Source organism: Phyllostomus discolor, chromosome 12 (genome assembly GCF_004126475.2).
Source record: "Phyllostomus discolor isolate MPI-MPIP mPhyDis1 chromosome 12, mPhyDis1.pri.v3, whole genome shotgun sequence".
NCBI lineage: Eukaryota > Metazoa > Chordata > Mammalia > Chiroptera > Phyllostomidae > Phyllostomus > Phyllostomus discolor.
In genome coordinates this window covers 21058248-21081386 of record NC_040914.2, presented here as the reverse complement: position 1 = coordinate 21081386, position 23139 = coordinate 21058248, and the positions used below count along the sequence as shown (strand labels likewise).

General features: G+C 53.2%; 1 protein-coding gene across 1 annotated transcript in view; it reads right to left on the bottom strand.

Annotated features, from left to right (window-relative positions):
• Window positions 1-23139, bottom strand: part of MYH14 (myosin heavy chain 14) — a 73642-nt gene that overhangs the window by 893 nt on the left and 49610 nt on the right. Inside the window, 16 exon segments of the mRNA XM_036012600.1 lie at window positions 118-290; window positions 1478-1586; window positions 3931-4139; window positions 8034-8157; window positions 8245-8333; window positions 8973-9101; window positions 11126-11287; window positions 12149-12361; window positions 14103-14315; window positions 17136-17384; window positions 18604-18756; window positions 18841-18945; window positions 19601-19807; window positions 20391-20535; window positions 21086-21298; window positions 22959-23130. Coding sequence (XP_035868493.1) covers window positions 118-290; window positions 1478-1586; window positions 3931-4139; window positions 8034-8157; window positions 8245-8333; window positions 8973-9101; window positions 11126-11287; window positions 12149-12361; window positions 14103-14315; window positions 17136-17384; window positions 18604-18756; window positions 18841-18945; window positions 19601-19807; window positions 20391-20535; window positions 21086-21298; window positions 22959-23130 — 2665 coding nt within the window.

Genomic DNA, 23139 nt, shown 5'->3' with positions numbered 1-23139 from the left:
TGAAGGAGACAGGGAGAGAGACATGGAGGGACACAGGAACAGAGGGAGATGGGGGACAGACAGAGGGGGTGGCAGGGGTTCATGGAGCGAGGGTGCGCAGGTGCAGGGTGGCCATACCGGAGCCGGTTCCTCAAGGTGGTCACCTCGCGGTTCAAGGACTCGGCGGTCTCTGTGACATCATCCAGCTCACGCTGCAGTCTTCTGCGGTCCGCCTGAGCCCTGGACGCCTCTTCCTCCGCCTCCTGCACCTGCCGCTTCAGCTGCTTCACTCGAAGGTTCCCCTTCTCCATCTGTGAGGGAGCAGGGAGGCTGGGTCACATCTCAGGGTGCCTCATTCTCATCGCTCAATCTGCCCCACCACCCTATCCTTCTCTCTAGCCATCCTGAGAACCTCTTTGCTCCAAACCCACTGAGCTCATTTCCGTACCCCTGGGCCTTTGTCCCCAGTGTGCCCTCTGCCTGGTTCATCCTTCAGGTCTCAATTCAAATGTCACCTCCTAAGACAGGAGCCCCCAATCCTCTGTGTCTCCCTTGCTCTTCATTCCCTGTTTCCTTCGTAGCTCTTCTCACGATCTGTAATTGTCTTTCCCGGTTTGTAGGTTTCTTGTGTGTTTCCTCCCTGTGCTGAACATGGGTGCTCCGGGAGCGCAGGCACCTTCTCTGTCATGTCTCCAGTGCCCCACACAGTGCCTGGCACACAGCGGCTGCTCAGTGGTTGTTTGTGCAGTGAATGGCACATGAACTACGGCTGAGCTTTAAAGGCCACGGTGATGCTATCAAGAGCCAGACAGACCTGGGTTCCGATCCGGGCTGTCTCTGCTAACTGTGACTTTGGAGCCAACTGCATCCCCTTCTCAAGTTCCTGTGTCCTCGTGTGGGAAATTGGGCTGGCGAGGGAATGCAAGCGTGGAGTTTTTGAAAAAGCAGCCAGCGCAGAGCTTGGGATTTGGTAACTGCTCAAAAATTAAGAGTGTAGGCTCAGCAGCCAGGGCTGGGGTTTGGACCCTGGGTCCATCTCTTTGCGGTTAAATAATCTTAAGCAAGTTACTTCACTTTTGTGTGCCTCGGTTTTCTCACCTGACTATGAGAGGAAAAGAGCAGCTCACTACCATAGTGTTCTGATGAAAAATAAGTGCACGATATATTATGTGTTGAGCAGAGCGCCTGATGCATTGAAACCACCCAGTGAACATTTTGTGTTGTTAGTTTACCCCTGGCCTAAATTCTCCTTGGCTATCTTGGGCCCCAGAAAGCTCAGCTTTCTCAGATTCCAGAGTTCATGGATGACAAAGTCCCTGGTCCCAGCTCCGTGCGACGGCACCATGCCCGGGGGCGGTGTCTGCATGCACTTTCAGCGCAGCACCTGTGTGCCACCTCCTGTGATGGAAACTCCCCACCTCCAGAGACGCATGGGCTTCTACTGTTCTGTCCGTGTCCCTGCCACCCACACGGCTCCCTAGTGACGTCAGCTGCTCACCTGGTCCCTGAGCTGGTCGGCCATCCTCCGCTCCTCCTCCACCTGGAGCACCACTTCCTTAAGCCGCTTCTCGGCCCTGCGCACCAGCTTGCCCGAGAGGATGCGCTCCCTGAGGAGAAGACCGATAAAGAAAACTCCTGAGCCCAGCTCCACGGGGGAATCCCGCTAGACCACGACCTCCATGTCTCATTCATCGTTGTTCCCCCCGTGCCCAGGCAGGAGAGGGTGAGCAGGATGCTCTCGGTACATGTTTGTTGAATGAATGAATGAATGCAAAAGGGAGTCTTATATACTTTTTGGTATAAAACAAAACAAAACTCTTCTCCACCAGATGATGGATGGTAGGGGAACTGAATGACAGATCAGACATCCGAGATTTACAGCCCGTCTTTGCCTAAGATTGCCTGTATATAAAACAGGGTGACAATGGCCCTTCTCTCACAAGGGTGGTGTGACTCGTATGTATATATACGAGTACCCGAGTCCAGCTTCTGACATAAGACCTCGATCAATGGAAACCATTATTATTGCTACTGAACAGTATCGAGTGTAGACAAATCTACTGCATTGAAATAGTGACTTTTTAGGGTTAGTGACAAAGTATTCTGTTAGTTTTGTTATCACAGTGGTTCTTTATTTTTATTTTTATTTTTATTTTTTATCCTCACCCAAGGTCCTTTCTTCATTGCTTTTTTAGAGAGGGGAAGGGAGAGAAACATCGATGCAAGAGAGAAGCATCGATTGATTGCCTCCCACATGCACCTGGACCAGGGATCGAACCCACAACCTTTTAGTTATGGGACAACTCCCTAACCAACTGAGTGCCAATGGCCGGGGCAGCACAATCATTTTCAAATGGGAACATTGGCAGGTGTTCCTGGTTGTTCCAAAGGCTAGAGATGGAAATGCTCTCAGCCCTACATGGCTGCTGTTTTCTGGCTTTGAACATGGATGTGTGGGTGTGATGTTGGGTTCAAGTGCAGCCATTTTGTGACCATGAGCGAAAAAACCAAGGGAACTACACAGACTCTGACCCAGAGCCCTGCCAGCTTTCAGCTGCTCACTCCTCATCATGAGAGAAAAAGAAATTCTTCATGATAAACGGATGACAAAATGGCTTCAACTCTCACCCTTCCTGTGTCCATATTCATTGCAATATAACTTTGCAGCTGCTCTGATTGAGAGGTACAGTCAGTCCATTTCTCCACTGCCTTAGATCTGAGCTGGCCAAGTGACATGCTTTAGTAACAGGATGCAGCAGAAGTGCCATTGTTCCGGTTTTGAGTCTGGGCCCCAAGAAGCCTTTAGCATTGTCCTGCACTCCCGTAAGCTTGGCATGTGAACACTCCTGGGCCAGCCTGGAGCCCAGTTGTTCCAGGTGAGGCCTGAGACACCGGAGAGCCCAGCTGAGACTGGCACACCAATCTAGCTGACCCTCAGGTGAACACAGGTGCATGAGTGAGACCCACTAGACTCAGATCAGCAGACCCTACCAGCCAGTCCAAAGACTCATCAGCGATAATAAACAGAAGTTGCAGTGGCCAGGTGGCCCAGCTGGCTGGAGCACCATCGCATACACCGAAAGGCTGTAGGTTCAATCCCTACTCAGGGCATATGCGGGAAGCAACCGATCAGTGTTTTAGTCTCACATCTCTCTCCTCTCTCTTTCCCTCCCTCCACCCCTTCCTCTTTCTCTAAAATCAATAAACATCTCCACAGGCGAGGATTTTTAAAAAATATCTATAAAAAACAAATTGTTCTTGTTGTTGTCTGAAATGGGCAAAAGACTTAAGCAGGTATTTATTTCACAAAAGATGGTATCCAAGATGCCAGTGAACATATGAAAATGTGTTCAATCTTATTATGCATGTTGTAAGTGCTAACTCTTTTTTAAAACATTTTATTTATTTATTTATTTTTAGAGAGAAGGGAAGGAAGGGAGAAAGAGGGAGAGAAACCTCGACGTGTGAGACAAGCACTGATTGGTTGCCTCTCACGTGCCCACACTAGGGACCCCACCCACAACCCAGGCATGTGCCCTGACTGGGAATCGAACTGGTGACCTTTTGGTTCGTAGGCCGGTGCTCAGTCCTCTAAGCCACACCAGCCAGGGCTGTAAATGCTAACTCTTAAGTGAATTGATTGTGGTGACAGTGATTAATAAAATTATATCGGTTTCAGGGAAACAGTTGTTATTTTAAGCCACTCAGCTTTAGGATAGTTTGTTATGCAGCTATAGCTAACTGCTACATTACTGTTTAAATCACCGTTACGGTGGAAGTGCAGGTCCTTGTAGCCCAAAGCATCTTAAATGATATAGGGAATCAGCAACCATTAACATTACGACACCTTTGGGATGTTTCTAAACCAGGTGTTTGTAATACCACTCCCCTTCCTCTCCTTGACCAGCATGTGGGCGTCACCCTCCAGCTGTGCACCCCTCCCCCACCTACCTGGACTCCTGCTCCAGCTGCTCCTCAGCCTGGGCCAGCTTTGACTCCAGGCCGGCGATGGTCATCTTCTGGCGGGCCCGGGCCCCAGCGTCCTCCTCGCCCAGGCGCTCCCGGAGCTCCTGGATCTGCCGCTCCAGCTGCTGCCGCCCACTCTCTGCCTTGGCTGAGAAGCTGCGCTCTGCAGACAGCTCTGTGGTCAGCGATTCCACCTGCAATGGTGAGAAGGGCAGGATATCATGGTGGAGCCTCTAAGCAAAGGTGGCAGGTAAATCCAGACACCTGCAGCTAAGCGAGCTAACAGCTGTTACTGTAAGTACAGAGCACAAAGCCTAATATGCAAAAAGTACTCAGACATATGTGGTGTGTATTTTTCTAAATTGACTTCTCAGCCAGCAGCAATGCCAGCCCTGGGTTTTTTTGTTTTGTTTTGTTTTGTTTTGTTTTTTTAAGATTTTATTCATCCATTTTTTAGGGAGGGAAGGGAGGGGGGAAGAGAGAGAGAGAGAGAGAGAGAGAGAGAGAGAGAGAGAGGGAAACATCAATGTGCGGTTGCTGGGGGCTATGGCCTGCAACCCAGGAATGTACCCTGGCTGGGAATCGAACCTGGGACACTTTAGTTCCCAGCCCGCGCTCAATCCACTGAGCTACACCAGCCAGGGCTGGTTTTTTTGTTTTGTTTTGTTTTTATTTTTATTATGGTCCTGATAGCTGGGGCCATTTTTTAAATGTTGTATTTATTTATTTTTAGAAAGAGGGGAAGGGAGAGAGAAAGAGAGGGAGAGAAACATTGATCAGCTGCCCCTCTCATATGCACCCTGAATGGGGACCGAACCCACAACCCAGGCATGTGCCCTGGCCAGGAATCAAACCGGCAACCTTTTGCTTTGCATGATGATGCTCTAACCAACTGAGCCACAGTGGTCAGGGCCCAGCCCTGGGTTTCAACCTTTTGGGTAGATTTTTGCTATTTTAATAAGTTCACAAGATTATCACAAACTTGTTTAAATGTTATAAAGTCTAACCCTGACTGTGAAAGTGTCTATTAAAGGATTATCACACTTTTTTTTGCAACAGGGTTGTCTGGGAAACTTGTGAAGAAAAATGCCGACTGAGCGGATCCCCCTTCCAGAGATTGTGCTACAGCAGGTCTGGAGCGGGGTCCATGAGTACACTTTTTAAAAAAATTTTTAATTTTATTTTTATCTTTTTAATATTTTATTTATTTATTTTTAGACAGACAGGAAGAAGAAAGAGAGGGAGGGAGACATCAACATGTGGTTGTCTCTTACGTGCCCCCTACTAGGGGCTGGGTCTGTCCTGCAACTCAGGCATATGCCCAGACTGGGAATTGAACCTGCGACCCTTTGATTCAAACTGGTGACCTTTTGGTTCGTAGACCGGTGCTCAATCTGTTGAGTCACACCAGCCAGGGCTGTGGATAGGCTTTTTTAACAAGCACCTCAGGTGGTTCTGAGTGAGAGGCAGGATCATTCTGAGAAATGCTAGCTCAATGAACAGTAGCTACTATACAGGGAACATGTAAACACACCCCCAATAATAGCTCCTGCTTATTTATTCAGCTCGTACTCGAGTGAGGCCCTGTGCTGGGAACACGGGTATGAGTCAGATCCAGTCTGATTCATACATTGTATCACCCTCACAGGAACTCATCGATGTGGTGATTAGCTTAGCATTTTCTGTTTTCTTTTTTTTTAAGAATTTATTTATTTATTTTTAGACAGAGGGGAAGGAAAGGAGAAAGAGAGGGAGAGAATCATCACTGTGTGGTTGCCTTTTGTGCACCCCCTACTGGGGACCTGGCCTGCAACCCAGGGCATGTGCCCTGACTGGGAATCGAACCACTGACCCTTTGGTTTACAGGCTGGTACTCAATCCACTGAGTTACATCAGTCAGGGCTGTTTTCTTTTTTTAAAAAGCTCTTAATAAGTAAAACTATGATAAAGTAAAAAACTGATCAAATATGGCTTTATGAGTTAATAAAAGGAAAACACCACAGTCACCCTCCTCTTAGGTCAAGAGGCAGAAGCTGGGAACTCTAGAAGCCCCTCCCATCCCTCCTAAAACAGCATGTTGTCCTGGGTTTTAGAGAAATCACTTCCTCACCGCTCTTTCAAGTTTTATTACTCAAAGGTTCATCCCTAAATCCTGTAGTTGAATCCCGCCAGTTAAAAAAACTGTATGTATGTCTTTTTTTTACTTTTGAAATTTTATTAATTTTAGAAAGAGACAGAAGGAGGGAGAGAGAGAAACATTGATTTTGCTGTTCCACTTATTTGTACATTCATTGGCTGATTCTTGTATGTGTCCTGACTGGGGATCGAACCCACAACCCAAGAATGTGCCCATCCGGTGATCAAACCTGCAACCTTTTGGCATGTGGGATGATGCTCCAACCACCTGAGCCACCCAGCAAAGGCAACAGTGACTAATTTTTAAAAATATAGTGAATGCGTGGATTTAAGACAGATTTGGTAGATTTAAAGCAATTGCTATTATTAGCTTTCTTAAGCTCAAATTGCTCCATTTGGGGCTGGTGGGAGCTTGTCCAGGTTGACTCCTAAGTGCTTTTTAAAAAGATTTTATCTGGCACTTGATCCACTGAGCCACATCAGCCAGGGCAGTACAACTATTTTTAAACAGAAAGAATGGACGAAATTATTATCACACAGTAATTATATTGGCAGTGATACATTGTGCTTCTGAGTATCCACATTGTGCTTCTGAGACCATTGTGTATATAATGTAGGAGAAAGTAAATGATTAAAACAGGATATTGTAATTCCATCATCGCCTGTGTCCATCCTGTTAGGATTCTCAGCATATGAAGAGCCCAGGTATAGATGTCATAGAGAAGATGTTAAGTTAAAAACAAAACAAAGCAAAAAAGAAAAGAGAAACCCAGCTTTGACTGGTGTGGCTCAGAGCACTGAATGTTGTCCTACAAACCAAAAGGTCGCTGGTTCGATTCCCAGTCAGGGCACATGCATGGGTCGCAGGCCAGGTCCCCAGTAGGGGGTGTGTGAGGGGCAACAGATCAATGTATCTCTTGAACGAGGATGTTTCTCTCCCTTTCTTCCTCCCTCCTTTCCTCTCTTTCTAAAAGTAAATAAAATCTAAAAACAAATTAATGAAATAACGGAAACATAGGTCTCATTTTGGAAATCCCAGCCCTCTGCGGTCTGCCTAGCAATCTCTTCACTTCTTACGAGAAGTCCTCGGGCATCACCTCCCTCAGGAAGTCTTTCCTGTGAGCCCCCAGCCTCTAGGCTGGGCCAGTGTCCCATCTAATTTCCCACAGTGTCTTGTGCTCCCTCCACGCTCATCGGTATGTCTGTATTGGGGTCGCCTGTCTCCTGCACGACACTAGGATGTCCTCAAGTGGAGAGACCTGAAATGATCCATCCCCAGGTCCCCAGCATCACTCAGAATAGGACCTGGGCCTCTAGAAGCCTCAGAAAACATTCTATAAATAAATATACAAATGAAAGTATGCTTTTCTGTGTCTGCCTAGCTCCTGCTTATGCTTGAGAACCCCAGCCAGGCCCTGGCCGGGAGGCTCAGTCACTCAGAGCATCATCCTGAGAGGCCAAGGTTGCAGGTTCAATCCCTGGTCAGGGCACATGCAAGCAGCAACCAACGAATGCATTGAAACAAACAAACACACAAACAAACAGCCAAATACCCTTTCTTCCAAATTCCAAATGCCTTCTGGTAACTCCTGCAGAGAACTTTCTCTCTCTCTCCCCTCCCCTCCCTCCCCCACCTCCAGGCCCCGAACACGTCTATTGTCACACATGCCACCCTAAAATGTGACAGTGCACTTCCATGCCTGTGTCCCCAGGGAGCTCTGCAGGACGGAGACCCCACATGGCTCATCTCTGGATTCAGCCCTTGAGAAGCCTCATAAATACAAGTAAATGGAGGCATCAAAATCTCCCCCTTTCCTTGAGACCTCCTATTCAGCCTTCAAAACCCAACGCAAACATTCCCTTTCCCTGTGTCTGTTCAATAACAGGACTGAAGGTATGGCCCCAGGTGGATGGGGGCCCAGGCTGGCAGGAGGTGACCCGGGGTCGCTCACCTGCAGGAGCAGCTTGCGGTAGCGGTCGTTGAGCAGCTCTGCATTGCCCTGCTCCTCCTCCAGCTCCTCTTCCATCTGCCCCAGGCGGCCCTCCAGCTGACGCTTCTCCTCCAGGATGGCTGCCCTAGGAGAACAGGGCCGTGGATGCGGGGTGAAATGGCAGGACGGCCAGAGGAGGGCACCTTGCTCCACATTCCCATGGGCCACTCACTTGCTAAGGCTGCCATTGGCCACCTCATCCGCCATCTCGTCCCGTTCCTGCTGGGCCTGCCGCCGGGCGCGGTCTGAAGCGGCCAGTTCCTGCAGCGATGGGGAGGGAGGGGGTGGTAAGCAGGGGCGGGGGGAGGGGCCACTGGGCACCAGCCTCACTGCCTCTCACACCTTAAGTCTCTCGGCAATTTTTTTTTCACTGCACATGAACACACTGACCCTGGGTGACTTTGGTGTGAACTTCAATCTACAGACGCAAGTCTCCTAAATCAGTCTCCTGGGACCGTGAGCCCCGCCCACCTCTAGCTGTGCGCCCCCAGGCCCCTCACCCTCAGCACCTCCCGCTGAGCTCCAGCGCCTCGTTTCAAACCTGCTCCCGCTCAGGGTTCCCCCAGTCACTGTGGCCTGACCCCTAGGTATCTCCTCACCTCCTCTGACCCCTCTCCACCCACAGCCACGCACATCCCGCCCCTTTACTCTCTCTGCCTTGGTCGTCCCATGTCCCCACAGCCCAGACTCAGGGCTGGTCCTCTCTCCCCTGCCTCCCACTCCCTCACTGCTGTCCGTCCTCCATCAGGCCCGGGGCAGGCCCCGCTCCGAACTCTGCGAACTCTCCCTCATGACCCGAGGCCCGGCGTAGGTGGACCCGCCTCCCCCACCCCCTCAACGCAAGGCTCTGCCCACTCTTACTCCCACATTCCCCTGGTACCCCGCCCCTCCTTGCTTCACCTCCTGCAGCCGCAGCACCTCCGCCTCCAGCCCTTTGAGACGCTTGTCACTTTCCCGGTTCTGGGCAAAGATCTCCTCCCGGGAGGTGCGCGATTCCTCCACCTCCCGCCACAGCTCCTTCATCTGGGCCTGGGCAGAAGGAGCAAGTGGGCGGGTCAGCCTGGTCCCGACTCATGCGGAGCCCCACACCCCCGCAGCAGCTGTGTACTGGCTCCTCAGCTCCCGCTGAGCCCTGCAGACCTGACTTTCCCCACTCACCCCCAGCGGCTTGCTGTGTGACCTTGAACCAGCCTGCCCCCTCTCTGGGCCTCAGCCACCTCCTCTTTAAAAAAGAAGTCCCTTAAAATTAAAGTAAACCTAGAACAGTTATAATATCTTAGCTGTGTGGAAATAACCATGATGGCAAATACTTGCTGGTATTTATCTTGGGCCACGCCCTGCATTATACACACACTGGCTCCCACAATCCTCCCAACCCCGGGTGAAGGGGGAACAGTTTTCTTCCCCAGTTGGGCAGATGGAGAGACCCAGGCACAGTGAGGTTTACTAATGGCCAGGGTGGCAAGTGGCAGAGCCGGGTCTTGAACTCAGGCTATCCTGTTTCAGGGCTTACACTTCTAGTGGCTTTGCTACCTGGCTATCTTACTGGGAATGTGTAAAAATTACAACATAAGGTTTTTCTCTTCAACGGTGCTTAAAATAAAGAAAAATGAAACACAAACCACCATTTAAAAACCCACTCCAGTCCTAGCTGGTGTGGCTCGGTGGATTGAGTGCCAATGTGTGAACCAAAGGGTCACCAGTTCGATTCCCAGTCAGGGCACCTGCCTGGGTTGTGGTCCAGGTCCCCAGTAGGGGACACACGAGAGACAACCACACATTGATGTTTCTCTGGCTCTCTCCCTTCTCTAAAAATAAAATCTTTTTTTAAAGGAAATCCTTTTATTTTTATTTTTTTAAAGATTTTATTTATTTATTTTTAGAGAGGGAAGGGAGGGAGAAAGAGAGAGAGAAACATCAACGTGCGGTTGCTGGGGGCCGTGGCCTGCAACCCAGGCATGTGCCCTGACTGGGAATCGAACCTGCGATGCTTTAATTTGCAGCCCGCGCTCAATCCACTGAGCGCCAGCCAGGGCAATAACATCTTTTTAAAAATTAAAAATTAAAAAAAGTTCATATCTTTACAACAGAATAGTGCCTAGCTATTGATAACTACCATGAGGACAGCAGAGGGCTTGAGAGAAGTTGGGTGGTTATCACTGTCCTTAATATTACGTGCTGTTAACAAAGGCTTTTCAGGGTGGGGGTTTTCCTCTCAGGGACGACAGAGGGGCAGTTTTGACCTTCTGGGAGGGACCTTTCTACCCGAGTGGAAATAAATGCACTGCCAGGGCAACGCTGTTAACACTGTCCAGTAGCCATGTGAAAAAGGTAAAAAGAAAGCAGGAAAATGAGTTTGAACACTAATTTAGCCTAATATATCCAAAGTTAAGTTATTTCCATGGGTCATAACACAAAAATTATTGAGCTATTTTAACTTTTTTTTTTTTTGGACTAAGTCTTTAGACTCCAGCATGTAAGGAGGACTTGGGCCCAGCACCTTGTCCATGCCCACTAGCCACACCGGGCTGGGACTCAGGGCATCAGACAGCCCGGCTCTGTACGTTTTCCTTTTTAAAGACTTGACTTTTTACAGCAGTTTTAAGTCCACATCAATACTGGTTAGAAGGTTCAGAGGGTTCCCGGCTGCCCACTACCCCCAGGTGCAGCCTCCCTCGTCATCAACAACCCCCACGCCCCGCCCGAGCCACGGCTTTGTTACAATCGACGTACTCACCTGATCCGTCATTATCCAAAACCTTTTTTTCTAACCAATATAACTTTCATAATCTTTCATAATAGGGGGGAAACTTAAGGTATTTCCATTTCAAAAACTAAGATGGGAGAATTGCACTCAAAATTAAATACGTTAAATAAAGGCAATCAAAATATAAAAAGAACCAAAGGCATGGATGTTTGTAAGGAAGACAGCATCTCTGGGTGCAGCCGGTGGAGTGGAGAGGGCGGGGCCCGCGGGTCGCCGGGAGCGGTGGTGGGGCCACCCAGGCCCCGGCTTCAGCCCCGCCCCGGCCGGGTTAAGCCCCGCCCCTTACCTGCATCTTGCGGAGCTGCTTCACCGCCTCCTCCTTGCCCTGTCCCGCGGACGAGATCTGGGCCTTCAGCTCCTCCAGTTCCGCCTCCAGCTTCTTGCGGGCGGCCACGGCCATAGCGCGCTGCTTGCGTTCCTCGTCCCGCTCCACCTCTGCATCCCGCAGCTGGTGGGGGTGGGGGGCAGCAGGGGTGAGCTCAGGGCGCAGGAGGCCCAAGCTCCCTCCACATGCCCGTGACAGCGATGCCCACCCTCCGGCACCTGCTCAGGCCTGTGGCCCGCTTCCTCCTCCCTCTGCCTCGCGCCCCCCCAACACCTCCCATTTCCCCGCTCCTGCCCATTCCAGCGGGGCTCCAGAAGGGTCTCTCTGTACCAGAGTTGACTTTGCCCTTCCCCTGCTCATGGCCCTCCTGTGGCTCCCCAGCGCCCCAGGAGTGGGGGGGGCAAAGTCTTGGGCCTTCACCCATGGCTGGATCAGGCCTTCACCCATGGGGGGATAAAAACACCCAGAGACCCCCAGCCTGGGTCACCGGTTCCATTTCTCCTTCCAGGCCCCCCAGCTCCTGTCTCTTCCCCTTCAGTCTGCGGCCCAGCAGGGGTCTTCCTGACTCTCAGAGCTGACCCGCCCCTCCCACGCTCAGCGCCTGTCGCCTGTCACCGAGCGCAGGGCCTCATCCGCCGCCCGCCGCAGTCCGTAGGACTGAGGAGGAACGAATGAACGGTGCAGAGAGGGAGCGTGATGGAACAGCGGAGGAAGCGGGTGGAAGAACAAGTGAATGAGGGAGTGAGGCTGTGGGCGAAGGGGTGGACAAACTGGTCAGTGAGCACGTGATGAGCGCATGGAGATGTGGGGGTTGCTGGGGCTAGGGTTACAGGGTGGGGGAGCAGCAGGCTGGCGGACTTGAGCAGAAACACTAGGGAGCAGGCAGGTGGGTGGGTGAAACTTCCGCCCAGCTTGCTGCCTGGGAAGCCCGAAGTCCGGCCAGTTGGACGGACCCCCCGCAGCCTCCCGATCGGCCGCTGGTACCTGCTTGGCCAGCTGCCGGCGCCGCTCCTCCCCAGCCTCGTCCCGGCCCTGCAGGTCCCGCTCATGCTGTGCCCTGAGAGCCTGCACGGTCACTTCCAGGCGCAGCTTGGCATCCTCGGCTGCCGTCAGCTCGTCCTCCAGCTCCGTCACCTGCGTCCGCAGGTCATTGGCTGCCTGTTCTGCCACCCGGCGGGCTCGCTCCAGCTCGTGGACCTGGTGGGAGGCAGGGAAGGAGAGTGAGCACAGGGCAGCAGGGTGCCTGGGGAGGGGGGAGGCCAGGATCCTGATGTATCCTAGGAGTGGGGGACCCCAAGTCCATGTGCCCATCCTAGTTCGTTCGTTCGTTCGTTCGTTCATTCATTCATTCCTTCCTTCCTTCACCCTTTCCTGGGCACCTACTTACTATGTCTCATTCCGAACGGTTGTGAGAAGTTTTATTAAGAACCTAAGCACGATCATTCTGTTATGGGAAGCTCTCGAGAGTCTAACTCAAGTCTGTTGGGTCAGCTGACTCTCACTCGGGGGCGGGGGGGGGGGGGCGCGGATTACTTTGGACAGTGAGTGCACCTCACGGGGACTGCATCTCCCGGAAGGTGAGGCAGTGGGCCGCAGGTGTGACTCCAGGCCTGCCCAGTCTGTTTCTGCCAGACTCCCCACTCTTTCCTTCTATTTTTTTCAGGTTGGGGGGCGGTTCCCAGACTTTTAGGGAGGTATACATTATTAAAAAACCCATACGCCCTGTGGAACAGGTCAGGGTTTATGAATTCTCAGAGACCCCACCCCCCCCACCTCACGGGTAACTGTCACCTCCGCAGAGAAGCCTCCCCTGACCCCTCAGGGCCTCCTCGCCGCCCATGCTCCCAGCACTGAGCCCCCCTTCAGCACAGCCCTGGTCACAGCGGTCACTTAACACGCATTTGACTGTCTTTTTGTGCCACGCCGCCTCCCACGCTGGACTGTGGCTCCACAGGGCCTGCTCAAGGACCCCTGGACTCCCCCTTCTCCTATCTGGCACCTGCCCATCAACTTTGTTTACATGAAGGAATCAAACTTTGTCCCATCGATATCCTATCCCCCCAAGAAGGGTCTCTGGACTCACTACAAACAACTTGAAAGTTTTCCCGAAGGAGATGCCTTACGAGTTGGAGTGTGAGCTGGGTTTTTGGCTCCAGTATTCCGGTGGGGGGAGGGGGTGGGGGCAAGGCCAAAGGTATATTTCAAGTTCAGGGGTTCTTTCCAGGCCTGGTTACAAGCTCCACTTCGTCAACGCCGAAGCCCGGTGACCTCGGGTTGTCACGGCTGCTACCCCAAGATTGTGTTTGGGGGGAAATGAAGGCAGGATGAAGTGGGGGGTGGGCCTTTGAGAAGGCGGGGACACTGGCTGGGTGAGGGGGCCTGGGAACAGACCTGGGGCAGCCCTCAGGGGCCCTGGAGGGGCGTGTGAATCAGGGGGAGATGGAGGCCTGGTGGGGGAGGCCTGCGTGGGCTCGGGGCTGATGCGGCGGGGTTTCCTCACACTGTGTGTGAGTGTGCGCATGCACACTCATGTTTGGGGGCTGGCTCTCAGCCTGTGTGCTGCGGTGAATTCTCTTCATGTTTTCTGTCTCTGAGTATTCACACACACACACACGTGTGATGTGATCTGCATGCTCTATGTGTACATGTGTGTTTAATGGGAGAGTCTGCTCCCATTCCATGTTTACACACTGGGGCATGCATGTTTGCTGAGCTGCCCTCATGTGTTGTGTGTGAACATGTGTGTGATGGAAGAGGTTTCTCGTGGTCTACGTGCATGTGGACACGTGTGTTTGGTCAGCAGCTCTGCTCCTGTGCTATGCTTGTGCATGAACATGGACTTGGATGACTGGGTCTCTACATGTTCTGCATGGGACAGCACACACATGTGCACGCAGTCGTCCAATGGGTGTCTCTGGGAAAGGGCACGCCCACTCACGCTCTTGCCGACGTCATCCTTGCTGCTCAGCAGTGCCTCCATCTCCGCCCGCAGGGCCCGGTTCTGCCGCTCCAGCTCCTCACGCGCTTCCTGCTCCTCCTCCAGTGCTCGGGTCAGGGCTAGGGCCCGAGCCTCGCGCTCCCGGCCCTCGGCCTCCACCCGCTCGCGCTCCTCCACGGCCCGCAGCACCGCCGCCTTCTCCTCAGCTAGGAGCTGTCGGGCAGAGGGAGATGGGGTGGGGGAAATAGATTAGCTGAAGGGAATGTACTAGGGGTTGGAGAAGAGGGAGCAGCCAGGGACACAGACAGGCAGACAGAGGAGGGATACATGAGAGAAGCAGAGGGATTCTTGTCGCAACCGTGTCCCAGACAAGCTCAGCTATTGGATGGATCAAGCTCATCAGCCTCTCACTCCAGATACCGAACAGAGGAAAGGGTGTTTCTTCCTCTTGGGGTAGAATGAAAACATATACCTCTGTTTTAAAAATGTGCCCTGGCTGATGTGACTCAGTGGATTGAGTGCCAGCCCATGAACCGAAAGGTGGCCGGTTTGACTGGGGCCGGGGCACATGCCTGGGTTGCACACCAGGTCCCCAGTAGGGGGCGCTCGAGTTTCTCTTTCTCCCTCCCTTCCCTTCTCTCTAAAAATAAAGACATAAAGTCTTTAAAAAATAAAAATAATAAAAATTAAAATGTACTTCAACGTTTACTTTTTTCTTAAAGACACAGTCATTGAAAAGAATAAAACTTACAATATAGACAAAGAAAGGAAGAGAGTGGGATTCAGTCAAGATAAAAATCAGTCCATGAAAATAGATCCATGGATGACCTAGATACTATTGCAGAAGGACCATGTTGAGTTTCAGAACAAGATGGATACAGCGGGTGAAGAGACAGGGTTATTTCACAAGGGACAGAAACCATAAAACAGAACCAAACAGAACTGAAAAACACGGTGACTGAACTCAGGAAGTCACTGGATGAAACTGAGGGCAGACTGGACACAGAATCAGTACACCTGAGAACAGGTCAATAGAAAATCTCTAGACAGCGCGAGGAAAGGGAACTACAAGGGCTTTAATAACCCATGAGATGGCATTAGGCAGGCAAACACACATGTGTTTACAGTCCCAGAAGAACTGGAAGAAAGCCCAATAGGATCTATAAAAAAAAAATCTACCAGCACTAATCAGTGAATATAGCTGATTTGTAGGAAACAATATCAATATACAAAAGTTGATTGTATTTCTATTCCCTAGCAGGCACAAATGGAAAGAAAAACAACACCATTTAGCCCTGGCTGGTGTAGCTCCAGTGGACTGAGCATGGGCTGCCAACCAAGGGGCCGCCGGTTCAATTCCCAATCAGGGCACATGCCTGGGTTGCTGGCCAGGTCCCAAGTAGGGGGCACACAAGAGACAACCACACATTGATGTTTCTTTCCCTCTCTTTCTCCCTCCCTTCCCCTCTCTCTAAAAATAATAAACAAATCTTAAAAAAAGAAAGAAAGAAAAGAAAAGAAAAACACTACATCCTGTCAGAAAGACTAAGGCTTTATTTATAACAGCCCAAATGAGGAAATTCCTCAAATGTTCACCAACAGGCTAATGGATACACAAAACATGGTTTACCTATATAGGAACAATACGCAGCCATTAAAAAAAAAGGAATGGATTACTGTTACATGCAAAAACATAGATGAATCTCAAAATATTGTGAGTAAAGGAAGCCCACAAAAAAAGAGATTTGTATGAAGAGAATTCATATAGAATTCTAGGATACAAAAAAGTGGAGACACAAAAGGCCATGCTGATCTTTGGGACTGCATTAAGCAGCCATACACACAGGTATTTGGCATCTGAGAAGAAGGGGGAAGAGGGAAGATGGCGCATAAAAATATTTGAAGAAATAATGGCTAAAGGTGTACATTTTTTATCAAAAACACCCACCCAGGAAGCCTGGCCAACCCAAAGCAGGACACGCACAACGCCCACGGCTGCACGTGTAGTTAGAACTGCTAAAAACCAGAGATAAAGGGAAAAACTGAAGCCGACTGGAAAAACAGGTCACAGGACCCGTGGGGAAACAGCGGTTTCAGCATCCACTAACTTTCCATCTGAAACACTGGAGGCCAGAGATCGCGGAAAGGTCGCTCCTAAGGGCTGAGAGAATCAAATCGTCTACCTAGCATTCTCTATCCAGTGAAAACATCTTCCAAAAATGAAGGCAAAATAATAATGCTTCCATTTTCCAGATTAAAAGAATGAGGCACAGAGAAGGTGGAACAGTTTTCCTAAGCTACACAGCCAGAAAGGGGCTGAGCTGGGATTCAATAGTCAGGGTTGCTGGAACTTTTTTTTTTAATCCTCACCGGAAGACATGCTTATTGGTTTTAGAGAAAGGGGAGAGGAGGGAGAAAGAGAGGGAGAGAAACATGGAGGTGAGAGAGGAACACCCACCAGTTGCCTCTCATATGCATCCCGACTGGGGAATGAACCTGCAACCTGGGCCTGTGCCCTGACCAGGAATTGAACCCTCAACCTTTCTGTTTATAGGACAACACTCCAATCAACTGAGCCATACTGGCCAGGGTCAGGTTGCCTGATGTGAATCCTCTAGGGTTCTGTGATCTTTATTTCATCCTCAGGTTTCCAGATGTTCAATATTACACCCATTTCCTAGATGGGCACACTGAGGCCGAAATGGGCAAAGCAGCTTGCCAGAGGCACAGCGAGCCTGCAGGAGAAGCGAGATGTGTTTTCATTTAATCCTCGACAGCGCCCTTTGGTGCACCTTGAGGACACGTTTGGGGGTAAAGGGGGTGCCACCAATAGTTACTCTGGGACGAGACAGCCATCAGGTTGGATGGGCACGTCATTTTAAAGACTCAGAGGGAAGGAGCGTCTTGCCCTAGGGTCCCCCTCAAGTTCACGGTGGAGCAGAGACACCACACACGTTCCCGACTGCCCGCAGTGACGATGGGAAACACGGACTGGCACCCCGGCATCCCAGCGGGGTAACCTCGGGGGCGCACCTGGTCGAATTTGCGCTGCTTCTTCTCCAGCGTGCTCACGAGCTGCCGCTGCTGCTCCAGGTCCATGCTGACGTCATCCAGCTCCTGCTGCAGCTGCCGGCGGCCGCGCTCCAGCCGCTCCACCACCTCAGTTTTTTCCATCAGCCGCTGCGTCACGGCCTCAGCCTCGCGGACTGCCCGGCGCCGAGCCTCTTCCCCGGCCTCCAGCGCCCCAGCCTCCTCGTCCTGGCGCCGCCGCCAATCTGCGAGCTGATGGGGAAGACAGAGACGGTGGGTGGCAGTCATGGCTGTGACCCAGGCGTGAGCCGGTAGCGCCCCATTTCCCAGATGAGGAGACTGAGGCCTGAAGAAGAAAATGACTCCCTGCCCTGGGCTCTTTTGCCTCTGAGTGGGGTTAAGGTTGTGAGTTCTATGAGCCCCAGCTTTTCCATGAGATTAAAATTATTCCTGCCGAGACCCAGAAGGTGAATCAGACCAGGGCTCTGCCCTGGGGAAGCCCCAGTCTGGTGGCGAGGACTCAGTGTCCCAGCCAGGGTGATGGAGGCGAAGGCAGAAGTCTGGGAGCCATGGGATTCCTCAGGAGGCTTTCAGAATCTGTTTAGAACATTTAAGGGAGACTTCCGGGAGGAGGTGGCATTTGAGATGGAACTTAAGGTATGCATAGGAGTTTGCCAGTTGAAGAAGGGTATTTGCAGGCATGCATTCAACGCCCATTCCCTCAACAGGCATTTCACCAGGCTTCCCATAAATCAGGCTCTCGGTTGGCCCACGTTGGGGACCACATCTAACTCGAAGTCTCACTTTAAAGGAGCTTTCCTTCCATTTGGTGGGGCAGAGAGTGTTCCAGCCCAAGATGACTGGAGTGGGGACAGAGGAGAAAGAAGGGTGCCGGGAGCTCAGAGGTGGTGGCCAGGGACTTCCCACAATCGTGGAGTCCTGAAGCGTGACAAGGGTTTTTCGAAAGTGGAGCGGGAAGCAGACAAGAGAGGTGAATGCAGCCAGAGAGGAAGGAAGGGCCAGAGAAGGCAAGGTCTCCGGCACCCCACTGAGAGCCACAAGCTTTGTCCAGGGACAGCTGGGGAGCCAGTGGGAGGGCTGTGAGCCGGGGAAGGGCAGGGCCAGCTCTTGGGGTAGAGAGGCCATGTGGAGGATGAGCCAGGGAGAGACAAGGAGAGACTGGAGGCAGGGAGGCTTGAAGAGAAGCTGAGATGAGGATCCAGGGAGCAGAGGAGGAGGCCTGAGCAGGACTGGGGCTGTGTGGATGGGAAGGAGGGGGTAAGACAGGACACCAGGGTTCCGCACAGACGGGCCGTGGGGGCTGAGGGGCAGTGGGAGGCGAGGCTGGTGCCCAGAAGGCTGGGCTCTGGCCAGTTGGGCAAAGGGCCCCCGTCTCTGTGCCAGGGAACCGGGAGGAGCAGGTTTGCGGACTGAGGCCCCCCGGAGGTCCCCCCCCTCCAGCACTGCTCACCTGGACCTGGGCGGTCTGCAGCTCGCGGCCGGCGCGCTCCCTAGCGGTCGCCTCCTCCTCCAGCTGCTCCCGCAGCCCCGCCGCCTCAGCCTCCAAGGCTCGCACCCGGGACCCCAAGGCCAGCTTTGCCCTGGTCTCCTCCTGCAGCAACTCCTGTGGACAGAAGGAAGAATGGATGTCAGGGGTGGGCAGAGGGGTGGGAGGGGCCGGGAGCCGGAGGGAGGGGGTGGCGGTCACCTGGGTGTCATGCAGCTGGGCCTCTGTGCTGCTCAGCTCCTTGCTCAGCCTGATGGCTCTGGACTCGGCCTCACTCAGCGCCCCAGACACGTTCTCGAGTTCAGCCTGCGGGAGAGGGGCACCTTCCAGAGGCGGCCTCCCAGAGGCGGCCTCCCCCTGGCCCACCCCAGCTGCTCCTCCACCTCCCATCCCGACCACACGGCTGGTGGGAATGTAAATGGTGCAGCAGCCGTGGAGCAAGGTCTGGCCGTTCCTCAGACGGTGAAACATAAAGTATCCATATTGCCTAGCAATTCTGCTCGTAGGTGAGCACCCAAGAGAAGTGAAAACGTATGTCCATGCAAAAACACACACAGGGCCCTGGCTGGTGTGGCTCAGTGGATTGAGTGCAGGCTACGAACCAAACGGTTGCTGGTTTGATTCCCAGTCAGGACACATGCCTGGGTTGTGGGCCAGGTCCCCAGTAGGGGGCGCACGAGAGGCAACCACACATTGATGTTTCTCTCCTTCTCTTTCTCCTTCCCTTCCCCCTGTCTAAAAATAAATAAAATATTAAAAATATATTAGCACTGGCATCCAAGGAGAGTCAGGAGGACTCTCTGAAATACACAGGATGTTTGGGATGAGATAACCAGTCAGCAAACACGAGCTAGCCACACATGATTACGCTGGAAAAATTGGAAGGGGCCAAACAGAAGCCCAGAGAGAGCAGGCGTCTCTCTCCAGGTCACACAGCAGAGACCACGCCTGCCCCGCTCACCTGGGCTCGCTGCAGCTTCTCAGCGGCCTCCACGCGCGCCCGCTCACCATCGCTGGCACGGCCCTGCACCTCCTGCAGCTGCAACTCCAGGCGGCGCCTCCGCTGCTCACCCTCCTGACGCGTGGTCTGCAGGGTACTCAGCTCCGCCCGGAGCTCAGACACCTCGGTCTCCATAGCCAACCGGGTCTTCTCCCACGCGCCTTTGCCCTGGCAGGGGAGCGAAACAAGCAATGATTCAGGATGTCCTCCACCACCCAGGCCAGGCACATTCCCGCCTCAGGGCCTTTGCACTGGCTATGCCTTCTGCCTGGAACTCACCTCCTCCCCAATGCCGGGATGGCTCGACCCTCCACTCCCTCCATTTTCTCACTCAGCTGGCACCTTCTCACACAACCCCAGCACAGCCTCTATTTAAAGCCACAACCCCCCAACTCAGCACCTGACTCCGCTTCCTGTCCATCCTTTCCCACAGCACTTATTACCCCCATGCCCATGACAAATGTGATTATTTTGCCTACACGCTGCCTCTCCTGCCACAATGTAAACTCCGCAGGGAGGGGAGTCGGCTATTTTGCTCATGGCTGGGCTCCCAGCGTGGTCTCTGGAGCACCGTACATGCTCAGTGAATGCTAGTGAAGCTAAAACCAGGACAGGAGTATGGGAGAAAAGAACCCCAGACAGGTGGACTGGCCTAGACCCTGCCAAGAGCACCCCTTACAACCCAGCAGCCCGCCTGCCCTCCCTCCCCGTGGTCCCCCCAAATCTCCCCCCAATTCCAGCCTTCACCCACCCTCCGGGCCTGCTCCAGCTGCTCCGCCAGCTCTCCCAGCGCCTGGGTGTGGCGCTGCCTCAGCTCCTGCACCGCCACCTCGTGCACGCGCGTCTCCTCCTCCAGAGCCTTCTTCAACTCCGTCACCTCCTGCTCCCTCTTGGACCTTTGGGTGTGGGGAGGGGGCAGAGAACAGAATTTCAGAACAGTGGAAGGCAGGGGTTTGCGGGAGCCCCCCCAACAGCTGGTTGTGCTTCTGTTTATTGTCCCCCTCCAAGGACGGGGACCTCACTCCACACTCCGTAAAGGATCTGGACATTGATGCTGTGGGAGGAATGTGGCTTTAGGGGTGAACTCCTACTGATCTTTCAAAACCCCATCCGAAAGGCCCCTTCTCAGGGGAGTCTTCCTGAACCCCCTCCCACAGATGTGGCTTAGAGGCCTTCTCTTACATGCTACACTGTTCCGCTGAAGCACACTTCTTCTGGGTCAGGTCTGTTGTTCACCCCAATCTGCCTCCCCCCCGAGACTGGGAGTTCCCGGCGGCAATGTCTGGGTCTGACTCCTCTCTGTCCCCAGGCTGGCCCAGACTTGGCACTCCATAAACAACTGTTGAGTGCCTTGTGTCGAGGGAGAAGTCTCACCCCAGTCCTCCCTCCCTCCGCCACCCCTGCACGTGCCCAGGCTGTGCTGGCCGCCAGGTGGCCCGGCCTCACCGGAGCTCCTGCTGAGCGTTGGTGGAGTCCAGCGTGTCCTCTAGCTCGCCCCGCAGGGCCTCCAGCTCCTCACTCAGGTCCCGCCGCTGCTTCTCCGCCTTGGCCCTGGCCGCCCGCTCGGCCTCCAGGTCTTCCTGGGCCTCAGCCAGGCCTGCTTGCGCCTCCCGCAGGGATTTGAGCAGCTGGGCCCGGGCCCCCCCCTCCTCCTCCACCCTGGGGACAGATAAGGACCGCAGAGTTAGTCACAGGGGCAGGGATGACTTCTGGGGGCAGAGAGGCCAGATGTGGACTTTGTGGATGACTTGTCTGTGGTTCCAACCCAGCTCTGCCCCTGGGCATGGGCCTTCAGTACTCAGAGCCTCAGTTTTCTGAGCTGTAAAATGGGAATGACACGGACAGTAATCCCAGGGACAATTGCTAAGCTCCTGCCACATGCTAGCCCTTTACTCTGTGGTCTCACTTAATACTGACGCCCAATGAGGAAACCGAGGCACAGAGCAGGGCAGGTGCATGCCCGGGCACACGGTCAGTGAGCGGCCAAGCTGACCCCAGAGACCTGCCTCATGACCCCTAGGGGACACAGCCTCTTGCACAGAGAAGCGGTGTGGAGGGGCAGCGCCGGCCGGGGGCTGTGCAGACTGGGGTTGTTTGTGTCCCTCGCTGGGCCAGCTGCCTGGCAAGTGACTGCCTCTCTGAACAGTAGGCTCCTGGCCTGTGAGAGGCAGAAATAGCCCACTTCCCAGGGTTGCCAAGAGAAGAGCAATAAAATTCATGCGAATGCAAAAGGCTACATGCTATATGGTCCCTCTTATCAAGAACAGGAAAGTCCCACCCTGACCGGTGGGCTGTTGGTTGGGTGTTGTCCAGCAAAGCAAAAGGTCACTGGTTCGATTCCCAGTGAGGGCACAGGCCTGGGTTGTGGGTTCCTTCCCTGGTCCAGGCACATGGGAGAGGCAACCAATCAATGTTTCTCTCTCACATCTTCTTTTAAAAAATTACTTATTTACTTTGAAGTAGAGGGGAAGAAAGGAAGAGAAACATTGCCTCTCACATGCCCCCAACTAGATACCTGGCCCACACACAACCCAGGCATGTGCCCTAACTGGGAATTGAACCAGTGACCCTTTGGTTTGCAGGCCATCCACTGAGCCACACCAGCCAGGGCATTATGAGCACCTTCTTATTAAATTCCTATGCTAGCCCCCATTTTACAGACAAGGAAACTGAGGCTACAGTTGATGGCCCTTGGTGAAGTCATGTGGCCAGAAAGGGGAGGAGCCAGGATTTGAACCCAGAAGTCAGACTCGAGGGTGTGTGTTCTTAGCCACTCACAAACACACACACACACACACATACACACACTGTGTACCAGCGATTCTAAGAAGCACATTTTTAGCTACGATCAAGTGCATCTCAATTTGCTCGAGGCACAGTGGACCAGAAGCATTGGAAAAACCCAGCACCCTCTCAGGGACATAGCAGGTGCTCAGTAATCGGGAATGCCTGTCACTATGATTCCAACTGCTAAGATAGTCAGATCACTTTCCCAATCACGCCGCCTCTGGGCTGCTTTGTGATAGGAGGCTGAGGCAGAAGAAGAAATCACGCGTTCTTGCCCCTGTTCTGCACCCGGAACCGTGCGAATTACTAGACAACAGAGCCTTTTTCCACCTTTCCCTTAAGCAGGTGGGCCTGGAACTCTGGCTAGGGCCACTTCACACAAGGGACACAGAGAGGGGGTGGTATGTGCATGGCTGGTGAGGGGCTCTACACCCAGGAGGGTCTTGGTGGGGTGCACCACCCCCGCCAGCGATGCTGGCAGGCCAGGTGCAGTGCTCTGCACCCCGCCAAACCCCCACCCCCGACCCCGCACCTGGCCACGGCAGCCTGCAGCTCCTCTTCCTTGCGGCCCAGCTGGGCCCGCAGCTCCTCCACCCGCTGCTGCTGCTCCACCATCTGCTCCTGCAGCTCCGAGCTCTCCCCGTCTAGCCGCCGCTTCAGCTTCTCCAGCTCCTGGCGGCTCTTCTCCTCCTTCCGTAGGCGGTCTGGAGACG